The 19,944-nt window shown below is 36.7% G+C and overlaps 1 protein-coding gene across 2 annotated transcripts in view; it reads left to right on the top strand.

The window, feature by feature from the left end:
* The window catches only part of KDM7A (lysine demethylase 7A), a 60,592-nt gene that overhangs the window by 11,787 nt on the left and 28,861 nt on the right, over positions 1–19,944 (top strand). For both annotated transcript variants that reach the window (XM_066183798.1, XM_066183797.1), the window contains exon 2: positions 13,958–14,043. In XM_066183798.1, the coding sequence (XP_066039895.1) occupies positions 13,958–14,043 (86 nt within the window). The remainder of the gene's footprint in view (positions 1–13,957; positions 14,044–19,944) is intronic.

Raw genomic sequence — 19,944 nt, 5'->3', positions numbered from 1 at the left:
AATAAGCACTGCTGCTATCTCCGTTGGAAAAACAAAATAACTTCTCCCTTCATAACAACTTTTTAGTGCTCAGCACTTTGATAGTATGGCTTAGACACGAGGGAGTGTGGCACATGCTGGGTGGGAGCACAGGGTGAGCACAATAGGGGGTGCTTCTGGAATTTTTGGGTGAAGTGGTGAGGTGCCAGCTCAGTGTAGGTACTTCTGAGGTTAGCTTTCTTTTGAATTTAAGTAGGCTTTAGGGACCAGCATCTTTAACTGGATATTGCCCCAATAGCTATATATAGATGAATAATTTCTTCTGTCTTCTTGCAAATTTTTTCCCTCCTGTTTTTAGAAGGATTTCATATGCTTTAATCTTTGGCCGTTGGCATTTGTCCTCTCCTTGGGCATTACTGGGCAATGTCTGTTAACTCTCCCCTTCCACAGGGCAATTTTCGCACATTGATATTTACACGCACTGATAAAGTTGGAAATTTTTTCCCAAAGAATTAATTTAGTGTTTTTCACCATAAGTGAACCATGATGTCTCCTGTAATTTTTACAGGAATAGTAAATCAGTATTCATCTCCAGGGGACCTTTTGCAATAGGCCCCCTGTTTCGTGCTTTGTATTTTTCCTGTGCATTTCTTTGAGCATTCTTGATGGAATCATGGGAATTTTGTCCACTATGAAGAAGGAGGTATTTTAAGAGATATATATATGCACACTATACATACACTGATAAATGGATAAAATCTTCTTTTTTTTTTTTTTTTTTTTTTTTTTTCCCCCGTATGAAAGCACTGGAGCTGAGTAGCCCAGACTGTGGAGTCAAGGTTACCTTTAAAAGCGTGTGTGTAAAATTTAGATTAAAACATGTGGATTTGTGCTTTTGCAAATACTTTAGATTACTCTAAATAGCATATGATAGAGCAAAAATGGTTTTGGTAACCTGGATCTGAACTCATATGAATTTTAGATTAAAATCAGTATGTCAAATTGTATCCAGAATAAAAATAATGGATGCAGATAGAATTCAGTGCTGATGTAACTCAACCCTCAAACTCTTTTTAGCTTTGTTCTTCACTATTTGAAGTTTCCACATGGTCTGGAAATTACTGTGCTTCATTAATTCCATCTGAAGAGGATTGAACAGTTAGATTTCTGTAGCTAGAATAACGTGTAAAAGTAACTTCTTGATATGTTGTGGACTGCATGGGTGCTATTTTGGCCAGTGTGCCCCTCTGGACCTCTATAAGCAGCTGAGAATCCAGTAAAGATCTCTAAATTATCGGCATTATCTAGTTGATTGAAAGAGCTTTTTCTACTTACTGCTTTGCCAGCCAGCCAATGTAACATCTGATATTTAGACTCATTATCTGTGTATCTGAAACAGTTTGCTTGTATCATAGCTTAAATAGAAGTTAATGTAATCAGATACTCCATCTGCTTTTGAAACGAGCTTGGTGAGCTAGAGATGAGCCAGTTTGCTCTCAGATTTCTTCAGAAATGAAGCATCTGTCTCTACTTGCTATTGACTGCAAATCTATTTGCCTTATACAAGTAAGGTATTTCAAAGCTATGGGAACCATCATGTATTTTTTTGTGTTGTAATTAGAAGATGCAGAAATTATTCAGCTTAATAAAAAGCTTGCAAAAAAGTTCTAGCAATGTCTGAAAAATATTGCAGGTTGGAGGAGGAATTACTCAGTTGAGAAGATGATGAATTGAAAAATATCCTTGATTTTTATTTTTCATTTTTTTATTTTTCTTAAAGGAGAACTATTTAATGAGTTGAATTTTGAAGGCAAAATAAGCTTTATTTCAGGTACAGCTGTAGAGTCTCTGGATGCTACTGTGAGTGTTAAGTTACTTAATAGGTGACGGCTCCTTTAAAACCAGTCTGGGTAAGAATTTTTTTAACCCAGTTAGGTGGTAAACTGTTTTTGGTGTAAGGAGCCAATTTAAAGGTGTGTAAAGCAGGCTGAAGCCAAGTTTACTGTTGCTGCAGTCTGTAAAAGAAGCAAACACACACAGGAACCCAAGAATAGAGTTTTAAGCTATAGAGTTTTAAGGCTGTGCTAGTACTGGTTGTTGGTGCTAGGATGTGGGAGACAGAAAAACGTACCTCCTAATGTTGTTAGCAAAAAGTCCTATTTTCAAATCATTCCTGACATCGTTTTTCAATTGAAGTGGCACAGTTTAAAAACAATAATTGGTGTCTTAATCAATCCCCTCAGGCCAGGAAGTCATTGTGGGTTTGTTGTTGTTTGCCTCCAAATCTTTTTTTTACTACTTGAGATACTTGAGAACAAGACAGATCTGATGGTGTCTACTGACAGTGTTACTCAGGATGTTGAAAGCTTTGCAGACTGTGTATTGCATAAAATAAGAGTGCTGATAGTACATGTCAAGCTTCACAGACTTTTTAAACAGCTCATCTTTATTAGGCAACATGGTCTTTCTAAACAACTCATATTTATTTGACAACCGGAATAACCAGCTTGTACTCTCTGTAGGAGTCTGCAGTCCGTGCACTTTGTAGATGAGGAACATTCAACACTTCTAGCTGTTGAGAAGGAGATTGAGCTAGTGAAGACATACCAAAAATTCCCAAATGGATTAAAAATGCTTAGAGTGCAGATTGCCTAAAAGAGGTGGTTGAACTAATATTAGAGACACTTGTTACATAAAAATGTTATAATAAATGGGTTTTTTGTGAGACTTTGATGTAGGTAATTATGGAATTTAGAAACTGCTGAGAGTATGCAAGTCAGTGAGTATGCAAGAACCATTAGTGAGATTTTGTTTTGATCAGTCTCTAAAAAAAACAGGTATCTTCCCACTTCAGAGTGGTCCTCATGTGTCTCTCAAACTAGAAGGTGGGAATTGAGCTGAGGGTTTGTCCTTTTGATCCTCTCCTGCTTTACGGAAAACTGTTTTTGATGTGGTTTAGAATTGTAGCTTCCAAACTGTTTGGATTACTTGTTTTATAGTTCCTGTTGTACTTCAGTGTATTACTGGAAAGAGTGTTTTGTAGGAAAATATTATATTGTTAGAGACATAATGTCATATACTTGCTGGGTACTTGCCTCAGCTACCCCGGTACCTGGAGCTGCAGATAACTGGTCCCAAGGAACTGATTTGACACTTCACCAGAGGAGGACTGGGATGCCTAAAAGCAGCCAGACTAAGACCATCTCAATGCTGTGCTAAAAACACTTTGGTTCACATATGACATCTAGTGCCAATGCATGTCTCTCTTGGACTTGGTAATGCCTCTCTTGATGTTGTGTGGGGTGTGTGGTTAAAGTTGAGGAGGTGATTCGGGTGTAGGCAGGGATATTCCCTGCAATCTGATTGGTAAGCTATTGGCAATTTATCTGTTAGGCCGCAGTAGTTCTGTGTCTTAGTGAATAATGAGGTCCCAACAGTAGGCCTGGCCAGGTCTTGTGACTTCCACTGCTGAGAGGAGCAGTCCTACTCCCCATATCCCTCTCTCAGCTTACATAGTCCTCTTCCCTCTCTCATGGTTTGCCTATGACAGTTGCCCAACCGTGCTGTAATCTGACTTGATAAACAGGCAAAAGACTGGCTAGGTTAGTTTCTGTCAGATCAGTGCATAAAACCAGGTTGCCTTGTAACCAGGCAAGTATCAGGGCCGTTGCAGGGAAGGGGAGTGGGAGTGCTTGCTTGGAAGGGAGTGGGTAACCTGCCTCTTCCAGCGGCTGCAAGCTACAGAGTCAGTGCAAGCTATGTCATATAGTTGCTTCTGAAGATTTATTTGTCATTTTGGATTGAACCTCAATTTCTCTTCATGGGGTGTGTTTTTATAATTCTGTTATTTTCTGTCTTTTTTTTTTCCTTCCCTTCCAGTGCCCTCTCTCTTTGAAACAAGTAACTAATACTTCTGTTATATGTATAAAAGGCCCTTGCTCTACCTGGTAGGAAACTGCACTGGAAATGGAACTGAAATTCCTGTTAAGTTAAAAGACTTGGTTGGGATGCAAGATCTTAAAATCATATAATATGCAGTACTTCACTGAGATGACTAGTGAGAATTGACAGGAGTCTGTGCACGATTTGGAGCTGAGGAAGATTAGGACAAAAAGCGAAGAATCTGAAAGTTGAGGAAGGCAAATGAGCGTAGACTGTATATCATAGAATTGTTAAGGTCAGAAAAGACCCATTTGAGTCGAACCCTTAAACTACCACTGTCATGTTCACCACTACTCCCCCAACCCCACACGTCCGCAAGCGTGACACCCACGTTTTTTGAACACTAAGAGGTGGTGATTCAATTATATATATATATATATATACACACACACACATAGGTAATTAGGGACATGTAATAAGCAACTTTCATTTGGTGTGTTAAAATTGTCATAGTTGCTTCCTTCCTGAATGAGTGTACATTTAACTAACTTATATACTGATTTCCCTTTTCCACCCTTCTGTTATCTCTGCAGAGTTTAGGATATTTCTTCCTTGTTTCTTCTGGGGAAATACTGGTAGCATTTTTGGGTAGTAGTTTGTTCTTCAGTGGAATACAACCACACAGAGACGCTCAGTTAAGATGTCTGTTTAGAGATGGGTATGGAGGCTGCCTTAAATGGTTGAAGGTTTTGTAGTGTGATTGGGTTTTTGTTTTGTATTTGTTGGTTGGTTTTTGTTTTATAGAATTGAGACAAGAGTGTTAGTTCTGCCTTTAAACCCTCTGATTTGAAGGTATTATTTAAAGTACTTAATTTTTGCTTATTGTAAGTTTAGGATTTTTTTTTTTAATAAGCACAATTAGATAGCCCTGTCTGGGAATTGAAATAAGGTAAATTACCTAAATAAGATGTAGTTATGTGTCAGGGGGGTTTACTAGGTTCTGTTTTATCTTAGAGGGGAAGAGGTTAACTCTTGACTTGGAGTCTTGAGGAGGAGATAAAAATACATAATTGAAGAACTTTCTTAATCACCTAGAAAACCATTGTCAGTAGTGTGTACAGTAGCAGTTATTCTCTTTGTTTCTCCCTTTCAATGCCCTCTTTCTCTAAACCAGATAGGTGTTTTCTTCTGTGTGTGTAGGGCCCATAGTACCTAATACTGCTGTTACAGACTGTGCATTATAACCAGAACTGAAATTCATGCTGGCTGTGGTCAGAGAAATTGGGACTCCAGTGTTCCTAGAATTAATTGAAATCCAATGTTAATTCTTTTTCCTGCATCAGTTCTGGGAAGGACAGGATAGTTCTCATTTATTTCAACAGGCTTCAAGCTGTTGCAACTTCACTAAGACAGTGCCTTAAGTCAGATCGGACTATTGTTCCTTCTTCTCTTTGGTGTGTCAGTCTGGCTGTGCTGGGAAAATGAATGGAGAAAGAGAAGTCTGAACTGCTGTAGAGAATCTTTCTGGATTCCTGAGCAGAGTGCTTTGCTTCATATGTGTAGGGTTACCCAGATTACTGGTTTTAAAGTGCTAAAAAGAATTTCTTCATGTCAGATCAATGTATATTTTTTCTTTCCTATGAATCTTGTGTCATGATTCACTTCATGGTATCATCTTTGTTTTTGTCAATAGTTTTACACTGACATAAGGCCTTCAGCTATCACAGCTGCTTTTGAAATGTTTTTTTTTTTCTGCTCTCACTGACAAGTTGTTTAGTTTTGAGGTCTGCTGTAGTTTTCTTAAATGCTATTTCTTTGATTGTGTTGAGGCAGCTTATTTTGCCAAAATCTACACTAGAAGATTCCGTTTCCTTCAGACCTTTATTTCTGTAAAACAGTGTTTTTAAAATGACCCGAACACAATTAATTGTAAATACTGTTTTAAAGCAGCTTGATGCAATCAGTCTGGTTGGGAAGAATAAGTAGAAAATCTCATTTGTCATAGGAAGGATGAAGAATTTGCTATATGCTTAATAGGCAATACTAAACAGAAGGAGTACATCAAAAGTACTTCAGTAATGATAACTTGGCTCTATCAGGAAATTGTCATTAGGAAAAGTAACTTCTCTTAAAGCTGCTACACATAATACATGATGGTGGCTGCCAATATGGATAAACCTGGGCTGTGCGTCTCTTCCTAGAAGTCGTACTTCGTAGTGAAAAGGTTGTTTGACCTCAGTGTATATAGTTGCACATAAAGCTGTTTGGATTTTCTGAGCGTGTAATTATTTGACTTCAGTTTTAACAGTCATTTGACTTCATTTTGCTTAAATTCCTACTAGTTACATGAGATGCTTGTGTAGAAAATCAGCTTTCCACACAATCTTTTTAACAATAACTAGAAATAAGAACATGTTGATTATGCCAAATACTCAGTTGTCAAAGTATTTTCTAAAAGTAATGACTCTCTCTTACCTTCCTTCTAGCAATTTCAATGAATTGAGCTTACTGTATTTAAAAAACAGACCTTGAAAAAAAATGTGTTGAGTTTCAAAACTGTACCAGTTTGTTTTCAGACTGGACTGGAATTGTGGAGCGGAAGAGTCAGCTTACAAGTAATGTACATCACTGTTTTTTCCCTGAGATTTGAGGTAATGTGATGGTTATGTTAACTATGTGGCTACTTTCTCAATGCAGGGAGAAGGTTTGTTGTATTTGTAACTGAATCTGTTTCACTATGTAACTTGATAGCTTTGTTCCATTGACGCTAATTTTCCTATTAGGTTTCTACATATCAAAATCCATTCTTTAGAATTAAACTTTTGTTGAGAAGATGTCATATACTGATTTTATTTATTTTAACCTCTGTGCTTTGAGGCAGTGAAAAGCACTATTACTTGAGAAGGAAATTATGTATACTGGTTTTCTTTCTCAATGGAAAAATGTGCAAGAGTATTGCCACTAAAAGTATTTTCTGAAAGGACAACACTAACATCACTATCAAAATTTAAGTTTTATTTTAGAAGGTGGAGGAAGTCTGAGCCTTTGGAAGGTCCTCTGGAATTCAAAATAGATCATATACCTGTGTGCATGTTTGTGTGCATGTTTGTGTTACTGCAATACCTCATTTCAGAGAAACATTACACAGTTTAAAAGCACTGCGGTTGAATTACATTAGGGAAGTCTAAACCTATGTAGTGAACATTAACATTTTTAATGTGGTATTTGATGGTTAATCATAAATAGACCTCTAAGGACATTGGAAGTATCAGAACAAATGTGTCTGAGCAATCAAAGGTCAGAGTTTTATGTATATTATTGCATGCAGCATTGTTCTTGGGATTCTTATCTGTGTTGAAGGATGATGCAATATTTAATAAGTTAGTATATTTTTAGGTATTTTGAGAGTTGGCCTTACATGTCATTTTTCTGTCCTTAAGACCTTGGTGGAATGTGTGTGAGTGAATGTGTACAAAAACTATGTAAGCTGTTGGGCCAACATCCATATATTATATATATTTATAAAAGACATTGTGCTTTTGTTGGTTCGTTGGATATTTTGCTTTGTTTTGTGGAGAAAATTGGTAACTTTGAGAGAGGGGAAAGTTTGTACAGCTAGATAAACAGATTAACTGCAATTATTCATGATCTTTGGGTTGTGTTTATATCAGTTGCTACCTTTTAAAAGGTATTTTGTTTTGCAAAGTGAATATGGCAAAAGCAAAACCTCAAATATTTTTATACTGAGGTTTTTGGGGTTTTTTTGTAATTTAAGGCAGTAATTCAGTATCTAGTGTATAGAAGTTTGTCACTTTTCAAAAATTATTTCATTTCTGAAGTAAATCCTTGTAAGTTTATTGTGATTCCAAAACTTTTACCATGCTTATCATGGTAAGATGAAGAGATAGTGGAAAGAAACACCAACTTTCTCAGGTTGCTTTATGGTTTCATTTGGTTTGTTTTTTCTTTGGTGTAACTGCGTGCATTTTGAAGAGTGGGACTGGAAGGGAAGTCTGTCTACTTAAGGTCCAGGTTTTAAAAGCTCATAGCATTTAAGTTTTAAACTCTTCTTCAAATAAATTTCATTTTTTAATCTGTTATTGTGCTATGGGATGGTATGGAGTCTGTTAATAGTATTGTCACACTGACTTTGTCTTTCTATGCCTAATCAATCATTTTAAAATTGTCCCGTAACAAGTGGCAGATGTGGCTGTTTGGTTGTGACAATGACATCTTTAGTAGACATCTTCCACTGATTTAACCTGTAAATATTGTCTACTTGGCATACTTTTCCCACTTGGAAAGCATAGGCTCAAATCAAATGACTTATCAGAATTCCTTAAAATCTGTCACACAGGCTTCCTACCCTATACTTTCATTTGAATTTTTGGGACAGAGTAGGAGAAGCTGTTCTTTGCGTAACTTGCAAGCTCACTAGATAATTTTGGCAATAGTTACAGTAGTTTTTTTGGGTTCGTTATGCTCAAACATATTATGATTGAAAGTAGCAACTGCAGACCTTGTTACAGGTAAAATGAGAAGTTTGCTATAATGCTTGCTTACTACTTATTTGCTCAATATATTAAATAGAAATAACTCTCATCCTTCGTGATTTGAAATTCAATATTAAGACTTGATGGTAAAAGGTATATTATCAACAAAAGATTGCTAAACAGCCATCTCCTTCTTATTCTTTAGCAATCATTTTTAGGAAGATGAAGTAGAGATGAAGTAACAGAACATTTTCTTTCATCTGTCTTCTTGAAAATAACATTGTTACATGTTTGTTAAGTAACTGCGTGTAAGTGTAACATGTACCATTTTATTTCTTTTTTATGGAATCTTACCCTTAAGGTTTCTAAAACCTATCTGAAAAAGTGAGTTGAGTGGCAGTTTTTTTCTTTTGGATCAGCTTACTGAGCTGACTTGTCATGTGGCTGCCTGATGGTTTAGATCTGGTGAGAGAAACAATGGAAGCCCACGGTCAGGCAGTTGGAGGAAGGAGGGTGGGACCTTTTTTTCAGCAGCAACAGCTATGTTCAGTTTAATGCTATGAGAAACTGTATCCTGCGGTAGTGACTTCAGTTTTGGGACAATTAAGGCTGTCCTGTTACTAATGGATCTTGGCTACCTCCAGCATTGCCTTGTTCCTGTCCTCATCGCTGTTAAGACACAGCAGAGACTCACTATCTATGTGTGTTGGCTGTTCCGTGGATGACTGGAAATTGAAAAAGGATTTTGGCAATCTGCTCTGTCAGATAATAGGAAACATGCCTATACCCCTAGTAATTGTCTATAGCCCTGTATTCTTAGTAACAGGGAACATGCTTTAATACTTCTAGTATTTTTCCACTCTTCCAGGATTTTTGCTCATTTCTTTTTTTTCCAACTGGATGTCAAGACCTGTGCTTTTTTCCTCCTTTTACAGATAAAGTCCGCAGTGCTCGCTGGGGCATATCAGGGAAAGGTTGTGGGTGCTGATGCAAGGGTGGACATGAAGAGGACGTGCTGGGTTCTTGCTCAGAAACAGCATGGTAGAGAAAGAAGAAGATTGTGCACAGTGTTTATTTGGGGACAATATAAGGGGATCTTGCAAAATGTAAATTTGAGTAATTTTATAGCTTGGAAAAGATGCAAGGTTTTGTGCTTAACTAATCATACTAGCAAGAGCCCCTAACCTGCATTTTTGCCGCACAGTGACCACAAAAAAAGTCGGACTGTTGAGGTCAGACACTGGAAAACCAAGAGATCTTGGGGTCTGAATTTCATGTGTCCCAATAATAAATAAGAAACTTTAAAAAACCGGCTTAGTTTTGAGCTGTAAATCAACATCTAATTGTGAAATAGTATCTATCCAACAATATCTGTTGAAGCAGTAGTAGACATGCCTGCGATGGCCTGTCCTGTTTCCTCATCTGCTAGGTAAGCTTAATAGGTGCAATGTATTGTGCTGGTGTGGAGAGGAGTGGAAGCTGTTGTGGGAGACTTCCTAAAAAGTCTAAGTGCCTCTAGAAAGATGAGCCTGTTAGATTGTTTTGCACATGCTGCTGAAAGAGGTGGAAAAGGACCTTATGGAATTGAAGCAGTAGGGGGAAGGTACAGAACAGGGAATCTGAGAGGATGATGTCCCATGTACAACCCAGCTTCTTGGCAAATTAGCTCTTTTCCCTGTTGATGGTGATTCGTTTGTTTTCTGCCATCCTTTTATTAGATCATTGAGAATTGCTTATATCTCTCAGTTTTCCAGATTTTATTCTCAGTATGTCTTGTATACAGGAAATCTCAAAATTTTCCTAGTAGGACTATCTTTCTGGTTTAATCTAGGAATTAAACTGGGAAAATGGGCATCCACACTTTGCTCATTTCTTGACTTTTGTAGTGCTTTTTTGTGTAAGCATTCCCTTTTACATTGGGAATTTTGTATAATGGTAGGGTACATATACTACTTGTTTTAATAAATTAGTTTTTTAAGTAGTCATATACCCTTAAGAACACTGGAAATAAGGCCTTTGATCAAGTGTGCTTTGGATATTTTTGTAAACCAGCATTCTTTCAGTCATACCAGCAAAGGCAGTTAAGCGATCTCTAAAATGTTGTGGTTGTGCTTGATACTATCGGAAGCAGGGAAGAGAAAAACCAGGCTGGATTGAGAGCAAGCAGGTATTAGATACAGAAGGTGCAGCAGGCTGTGTGGTGACTGACATGGATCCAATATTTATTCACACTATGCTGCTGTAGGAGAGATGTGCCAGGTGCCTTGGGTGGCTTACAATGTAAAGCCATAGAGTCCCCAGGGATAATACTTCCTGTAACTGTCTTGGACTTCTGCAAACTCCTTGTACAAGACATTCCAGCATAACTGTGAAATAGTTGTTCAGTCTGTCATTCTGAATTATTGGTACTCATCTCTTAAAATCTAAATTAATAACAATACTGAAGAAGAGAACAGGCTGTGCTGTGAAAGAAGCCTTATTTGCCCTTTACTGAATAGCAGAGGTGTACTGGTAGGTATCAGAAGGTGAAGTCCTCTTCGGATTGTTTTTTATTTACACTTGCTACTTTTACATAGCTACAAATGTAATGAGCAAATGGAAATCTGAGACTAAATCAAGAACATGTACATGCACCTTTAAATTAGAGAATGGGTTCCTTAACTTGCAGGAGCAAGGGATTTCTTCAGATGCCAGGGATGGGCATGTTCTTGTGTGTGGAAAAAGTATACCACTTCCCAAATGTTCTGCTACCTCTTGTTGACCTTCCCTTGATGATACCTTGGGAAGTTTGGAGTGTCTGACCACTCTGAGACTGATGTAATGGAATCTATTTTTAACTAACTTTTTTCTACCTTTCTATTCCTTCTAGAGCATTGCAAGTGAAATTTGGCCTGGTTAGCCTTTCCGCCTTCATGAACAAAATTCAAGGTGTATTTTTGCATAGTCTTGTACCACTGTTTTTAAATTAGTACCATTGTATTTTATTGTCTAATACTGTAAGCTCTCCACTGTTCCTGGGGATGAGTCTGTGACCTCCCTGTAGGAGACGAGCAATTCAGAAACCAGGTAATATATACTCAAGACATTTCAACCCAAACGGATTGGGTTGATTGCAAGGTGAAGGGTAAATATTTCATACGAAAACATCAGTGGATTGGGAGCGTTGCAGTGTTTGAGTATGTTAATGTTTTCCAGGCTCTCTGCTACCTCTTGGTGACCTTGTTTTGATGCTTGAGATCTGAAGTTGCATTTACCACAGTAATTGATTGCTTGCTAGTAGCCAGTGTGATTAATGTCAGATTCATCTGTGTGTGTTGGAGAAAGGGACGCAGGGAAGTGACTTGTAATAGTGCTGTGTGTGATTGATGTGCTCTGTGGCATCCTTGGCAATGCTTGTTCTTGCAGGTGCTGGCACCTCGTTTGCCCTTTGCCTCAGTCAGGCATCTGCTGCTGGATTCGCTTCCATGATCTCCAGTTAGTGTTTTGTGTTTCCAGTGCAGAGTTTGCAGGATAAATAGCAGACTGAAAATGTTTGCTTCCCTTATTGAATGGCTATTCCGGACATTATAATACCATTCCAGTCTTTGTACGCAAAATCCCATGTGCCTTCATGAAGGGTTACGGAGTTAATAGTTAGTATTAAGCCTGAAAATAAAGCAGAAATTCAGTTATCTTTAACATTCTGTAAGAGACAATAGAATTAAGATTCTTAAACAGAATAGGACAAATAGTTGTCAGAGCTATTTTTACTGTATTTTTATGCAAAGTTCTTACTGTTAGCAAGATAATCCAATTGGAATGATGATGAATGTATCAGATAAACACCAAGAAAAAGGGAAGGGAATAAATGAAGTGCAAACTTGATCAAGATACAGTTCAACATAAATATCTTTAGCTGTTCAAAAATTAGGAATTTAGCTAAAATAATGAGATTCCTAAAGATGTATAAAACCAGCCTTCTGATTTGGGGCTTTTAGAGTGTACATTTTAAAACGATTTTCTTATAATGCAAAGGATTATGAGTCATTCATCTATTCTATAAAAAGAGAGAGAACACAAGCAGAAGGAAATGGGACATGCATTTTTAAAGACTGCTTCTGCCTTCCTTTTTGTTTATATGTCAGCTGGATTTTCATGTAATAATGATTCTTGTAGCTCTGGTCTTAAAGCAGATGCTAAATATTGCAAGAATTGTGATGAACTGTGGCAGCTGACTTTTGTATTTAGATTTTAAAATAGTATGCATATAAGAAAAGCTAAATAATTTCTGGATTTCATGGGGTATGTAGGGAATGGGGAAGTTAGAACTAGCTGAATGTTTAGAGGGAACTCAGAATGCGCTTCCCGTTGATAGTTATGTGGAGATGCTCTTCAGTTTCAGATTGGATTTGCTCATTGTGCTTTCAGTGCTAGACTGTTTCTTGTATTGTTTTGGCAGCATGTACTGACACTTGCTGGAGCGTGTCAGCAGTTTTGGCACGAGGCTGCTGAGGAAAAGACTTTGTGTAGCTGGATCATTTCAAAGCTTCAGTGTTTAAGCACTGATTACACTTGATATGAAATGGGTTACGTGACTGGGGTACTGTTCCAGTTCTTACATTGCTAGAATACAATGAGTGTACATACCCAATCTTGGTGTAAATGTTCAGGGTTGTACTCTTTTTTTCCTGTATTTAACTGTAAAGTCAGTGGTTTTGTAAGTGTCAGTGAACTTTTTAGAGAATGAAGAACTCTGCCAGGATTCAGGCCAGCAAGCAGGGATTACTTGTTTTGTTTTTTTTTTTTTCCCCTTAAGAACTTTGTGCAAAAGTACATGTTTTCCAATTAACCTCTAGTGTTTCAGCTTCTAAGAAAATGTACTTCGTTGACTTTAAAGTTGTGTTGTTTAGGTATCATCAGAGCAGATGCCTTGTCCTGACTATTGTTAAGATTTTGCTTTTAATCACATTTTGACTGTTTTATCTGGAAAAAAATATGCACTGAGAAAACATTACATCTCTCTAGTGCTCTTTAAAATACTTGTTGCTCTTTTAAACCAAAACCAGTTCTACTAATTTATTTGTGTGGTCACTTGCGTAGCTTACAAAGCCAGTTCTATTGTAAAGATTTCAAGAATAACATGAAAGTATTCTTCATTAATTTGTCTTGGGGACTAGGAGTCAGTTATGTGCTTTTTGCAGAAAGAAGACAAGGAAAATATCCATTATATCTTCTATAACTTAACAGCATATAAACATTAGGTTTTTTTTCAAACTCATAGCTTCTGTGAGGAAAATTGCTTGACTGATTTTGTATAAACTGTTTCCTGTAACTGTAATCAAGGTTTTGGGGGGTAATGGTGTATATATATTATAGATTTGCTCATTTTTAAAGGATTTTGATTCTTGTTTCCTGTTTATGATTTTTTTTATGGCATTCTGTGTTCAGTGATAAGTTACTACTCAAAATTTATGTGGCAGCCCAGTAGTTGAGATAATCTGGTATCTCATTATCATTTCATAGAGTGAGCACGTTTTAATAAAAAACCTAAGATTTAATTATTTTTAGCTTGAAAAGTAAACCCTGTGTGCATTCTCATTAACATGTAAAAAATATTATTCCAGCTGCGTTGGGGTAGAGGAGCACCATGCTGTTGACATTGATCTATACCATTGTCCCAACTGTGCAATTCTCCATGGACCTTCTCTAAGTAAGTATGGGTTATTCAAATTTCATCTTACATGTTTGGGCTGTTTTCTCTCCATGTACGACTGCAAAGGACTGTTCAGAAGAATATTCAAGATGAGTTTGATTATTTAGAAGGTACTGGTTCTACATGACTAACTCTGAGCTGATTAAAAACCTGCAAAACAAACAAACCATCTTGAAAGATTCCCTGATGTGGAGATGCAGGTAGAATAAAATATAAGGCATGGCTATAGATTGGAGAAATCAAAGTGCACGGAGATAGTAGAGCACAATCTGGACTTGGCAGAGAGTGAGAGGATGAAAATTAGAGAATCATCATTAAAAAAAGGAAAATACAAAAGATGGTTGCAAGATTCCTGTATTTTAATTATCAGAGTTCTGATAAATACCTAGGAAGGCAACTTAGAAAAAATGTACAAGTTAGGTGTCTTTCCTTTCTTGGTGGTTGTAGGTTACATGCCACAGTAATCAAACACAACTTTTCAACAGTGACAGCAGAATGTGAACATTCTGCGAGTGGTGTTTGTTTGTGCTTTTTTGTTGTTTGTTTTTGATTTTGTTGTCTCCCCCCATTTATATCCCTGAAAGTTACATAATTCCAAATTTCAGGTTTCTTATTTATAAACAAGGTTCCACCAAGGTCAAAGTGATTTGCCAGAAGAGTCTGATAGAGAGTAACAAGAGACATCTCTTAGGTTCTCCTCTCAGTAGATTAATTTGCTGTAGAGATCTGCAGGGAAAAAATGAAACGTACTTTCTTTCGGTAACTACTGAAAGGATACTGCTTTATCCAGCTCCCTAGATTTTCCCCCCCCTCTCCTTCTCAAATGAAAACGGGATTGCAAAAAATCTATAAATAAGTTTTAGTTTCCCAACCATGAATTAAATTTCAGCGTTCAGACGTGAGAAGTATTTATAAGCAATGTGTCTTTACCCTCCAAGCACTGAGCCATGGTCATTTGCGTTTTCAAATGCAGGTTTGATTGTGGGTTTTGTTGTTGTTAATTTTGTTTGTTTTGTTTTGGTGGGGTTTTTGTTTGGTTGTTTTTTGCTTTGTTTTTGGCTTTTTAGGGTTGTTTTTTGGAGGTTTTCTCCCTTGAAGACACCACATAATGTTTTATAGTCAATGTTGACTTAAATTATACATTCAAATCTGAATTTACTTTACATTTAGAAATAAGTTTAAAACCACCCTCAGTGATAGTCTCGTGGAGTATGAACAAAGTGATGAAGCATCAATTACTGATTTAATTAATACATGTTGCATGATACGTAGCTTCTGTAACATGTGAGTTCAGGGTCTGTCAGACAAAAGGTAAGATAAATGCTGGTTTATGTGCTTGTAGTTTTTAGTACTTCAGTGGTCCTTTTCAGTTCAAAACCTGTATGTTTGTCTTATAAATTACAGTACAAACAACAGCCATTTTTTTCCTTAATTTTCAGTGGAGTAGAGGGACTAGGAAGAAGAGTAGATGAGAGCTCATATCAGACTTTTCAAAATAATAAACTAGTAAATTTAAAACTTCTTTTCTTTTCTTCATCAGTGAGAACTAGTCTGCTTCACCCTGATGCCTGTAAATAACCTTTCTTCTAAGTGCTGTCTCACCTGCAGCAATTAGACCATGAGATAAGAGGAATTTTTCTTTTGAAAGTCTTTTCAAAAAGACAAGAATCTGTGGTAAAAATTATCCTTGTTGTTTCATATTGCCTCAAGTGTGTAGATCATCTAGATTTAGTAGAAGCTTCAGTCATGTCAGTTACCAACCCAAACAGAGGTGATATAATTAAATGTCTTCACATTGAGTTTCATTAATTGTTCTCAGCTGTCAGAATCAAATCTATGGTACTTTGTGGTTTTTAAAGAGACTGATAATGTCTCATGACTTCAGGTATTGCAGAAATGTTCCAGAGTATTTCAGTCATATGAAATTACATATGTAAGTAAAAAAAAAAGCATTTTAATTTACAGCTTCATATTCTAAAATCACTTTGTCTAATAGTTTTCAAAGAGACAAAAATTTAACTGTTCAGGAGGGCAAGTATATCTGTGGGTTCAACAGAATATGTCATCAAATGAGGTAGTGCAAAAATTTATTTAAAATATACAAGAAACACATACTTTACAGTATAAATGGGTGATTTCTTTCAGTATCCTACAAAATTAATTGTATAAAAGTTCCAGTAATGAAAAGAGAAAGCTACAGCGTAGTTAGATGGCAAGATGAAATTAACAAATCAATTTCTTCACAAATTTTTTTTAAAAAGTCCTCTTTATGGTTTGAAACAATTTTACAAGACCTTTAGTAAGCAGCTGTGTGTATAAAATGCTAAATAATGAATCCTAAAATCATAAGTAATTTAAAAAGAGAACAATTTAAAAAATAGTAATATACTGTGGAGTTTTTTTTTTCTTTTTTAGATTATTTGATTTAGAGTATTCATATTCATTTTGTTAGTTCCAAAGTTTTCTCAGTGATCCTTAAGTCTAAAAATGAATGTTGTGAGTCAGATGTGTCACCAGCCTGTGGTGTCCAGAGCTTTGAGAAAGCACAATGTTCAGTAAATGCTAATAAGACTGTAGTTTTCAGGACATTACTTTCTTTATCTGGTTTTCCCTTCTCAGTTCAGAAACTACCCTCCAACCAGTATCTTTTTTGTTTGTGGTATTCGTGCCCGTGCTTGGTCTGAGCTGAGAATGAGGTGTTGTACCAGGCCATAGCAAGGTATTCCATGGTTTACTGTGTGCTCCTTAAAATTTTGCAGTCTTCCTGTGCCAACATTTCTCTTGCCTTTTTGGTATCTGGGAATCTCCAGTACCTCTTGCAAGACTTGGGGCCCCACTGTACATGTTGACACATTTTGATGGTCTCCATTTGAAGCCTAGCAGGTGGTGGCCTCTGAGAGAAACAGTCCTGTAGTGGGCAAAGACAGGGGAGAATGTTTGCCTAAGTAGAGACAGTTATTGGTTCATTGTTTTGAGCTTAGGAGGAATGTAATTAAAAAAAAATCTTTCCACTTAATTTTCATGAAAACTTCCAGCACACTTTTCTTTTTCTCACCCTCTCTGCTGTTTTGTGTAGTTCTTAGTGTTGTCACAACAGGTTTTACCTCAATTTGTAGAAACCCCAAGGGTGAACACTGGTTCCTTCCTTAATTTAAGCATTAGGATCCATTCAGTTAAAATGTTGGGGGGTTTTGCAATTGTGTCTGTAATGTCTTAAGGGGTTATAAAAGCTCTAGAATTAAGGGATATGTAAGCAGAGGAAGTTTTCATTACTGTTTCCTCTTCTTCAGTGTTCCCTTATGAAAGGATGATGCTTTGTACACTGCCAAGTACAAGTGAAAGAATGATTTTATTTTCTGATTTGTAAGTGTTGGAAAGACAGACTTTAAAAAGTGTGTCTGTGCTATAAAATCTCTTAAGCAGCTGTATCGTCTTACAATTTTAATGAGCTGTGGTAATAGCAGTGAATTTATGGGAAACTACTCTGTTGAAAATTAGTATTAGCCACTAATTTCTTGTATTATTATTTATGACTGAGAAAATAGCTTTGAAAACTTAATAAACCTGTCTTCATTATTTATGAAGTTTTACAGTATTTGGATGGTTGGCTCATTAAGCAGCACTAGTTTTCAGGTTAGCAAAGATCTATAAATGTCAGTTTATTCTCTTAAAAGTCTTCTAAAGGGTCCATGTTATCAAGTCTCTGAGAAACAGCACATCAATAGGAATTATCCCCTCTTCTTATATGTAATGACTATTAGATGTCTGTTATTCCTGTATAACCAACTGTTTTTTTTCTGGAGAAGCAGCAATTTTTTTTTTTTCTTTTTTAGAAACTATTTCCCCCCTTCTCCTCTTCCTATTACCGTGTGCTATGTTTTCAGTATTGCTGGTGCTTTTTTACATTTTGTGTGCATCATGACTTAGATGAATTTAAGAATGAGCTCTTCCATGGAGTTAAAATTTGTATTAATGCAGTGGTCTTGCTGAATGTTGTATTTCAGGCTGTTTGGCAGACTACTGTAAAACACTATTTATGTTGACAAATAACATTTGCTTTTTCCTATTCTGAGTTTCCTCAGCATATGCAACTAAATTTCTGTTTAATATTAGTGTTAAATTACAGATCTGGTGTCAGTATATCTTCTGGGGGCAGTCTTCCAGTAGCAGCTGTCTAGCTGTGGAGCAGAGTTTGGCTTTTTTAGGAAAAACTGAAATGCAACCTTAAAATTACTGGACCCTTAGTGTGTTTCTTAGTACAGTGATAAAGGTAGGAAGTTCAGCACTCTTGGAGCTTGTTTCCCAAATGGTGAGATTGTGGTTCCTTTTGTAGAGGCATCTCTTGATGATTTAATAGGGCTTCTTAGCCTGTTGAGAGTTTGAGGATGAGAAATACAGGTTTATTTGTATAGAGGGGAAGTGCTCCAAAGAGCAGTTTACTAACAAACAGATGATACAGCCAAGGGCTTCCGTTCAAGGCTGTAAGCTTGTGTTCTTTATAAATGAAGATGAAAAATGTGTGGTTGAGGAAGCTGAATCAATGAAATATCCATTATGAAATGATTTGTTGTGAAATTATGAAAATTTGAAGACAGGCAGTTAAGTTAACCACAATATCATAAGTCACTTTGTCCTCCACTTCACTCAAGGTCAAAAAATTCAAATGGGGAGCTTTTGTATGTAAGCTACATACAGCTTACAAGTGTTTTATAGACCAACTTTCTGGTATATAAAGGGGGCTTATAAGAAATAAGATGACTTTGTACTGAGGTCTTTAGTGATAGGACAATGGATGATGGCTTTAAACTGAAAGAGAGTAGGTTTAGATTAAAGAAGAAATTCTTTACTGGGAGATGGGTGAAACACTGGCACAGGTTTCCTGGAGAAGTGGTGGATGTCTCTTGTTGGAAGTGTTCAAGGCCAGGTTGGATGGGGCTTTGAGCAGTCTGGATAGTGGAAGATGTCCCTGTTCATGCCAGGATGTTGTAACTAGATGATCTTTAATGTCCCTTCCACCCCAAACCACTCGATGATTCTGTGAGTATACATACACTTCTTTTACACATACATTTTTTTCATTTGTGTGTCTGTCATTTGTCATGGGGAGATCACCACAGCAAGTTTTTATGAGAATGTCTGGTCTTTCAATTTCCTTGGCTCCTTTAAGTATAAGGAGCAGTTAGAAATGCAGTTCTGCTACTATTGAATGATCAGTTTTATGAGATTCCCAAAATTGTAATAGAACATTAGTTTATTCTTTGTTTTTTATTAAAATGCTGTAGCAGTGCATTAAAGCTTGAAACTGTTAAGAAGTTGTATGTTTTGGAGTGCAATGCTTTTTTTACATGTATTGTAAAGATCACACCTGCCCAAAAGAGTTTGCACGCAAAACTGTAATGGAGACATGAGCAGTAGAAATGGTAGTGAATAGCTGTAATATTATCAGACCTGGGTATGGGCGTGCCTATGGGGTGTGATAGCACAGTGGGATTAAGTCTTGTTAACCTTGTGTGAATATGTAAAATGAAGTCTCTGGCTATTCAAGAGGTGTGATTCTTTTGTTTATTTAAAAGAAAAATGTCTGAGCTTTAAGAAATTAAAGTTTGATTTGTAGCTGACTTTTTGGGGTTTTACCGCTTTCAGGCTGCACACGTTTACTTGTGTTGGACTGGATATGGAGTCTTAAATTGTGTCTAGTGTGCACTGAGATTGTCTTATAGAAGAAGCTATAAAAGTACAGAGAGCTACTGTGTCTTGCAGGTTTCATTTATTGGAAATAGTGTCACCTGATTAAGAAAATGAGGTTTGTTAATCATAGCAATGTGTTGGAGGCATGTGTGTCTCATTGATGGCATGACTGCTAATCTGAGCCATCTGGTTTAACTAATTCCGTGTTTA

Source organism: Chamaea fasciata, unplaced genomic scaffold (assembly GCF_029207755.1).
Source record: "Chamaea fasciata isolate MVZ Bird 193981 ecotype frontalis unplaced genomic scaffold, bChaFas1.0.hap1 SCAF_5, whole genome shotgun sequence".
NCBI lineage: Eukaryota > Metazoa > Chordata > Aves > Passeriformes > Sylviidae > Chamaea > Chamaea fasciata.
The sequence above is the reverse complement of the archived record's forward strand: the minus strand, read 5'-3'. Positions and strand labels throughout refer to the sequence as shown.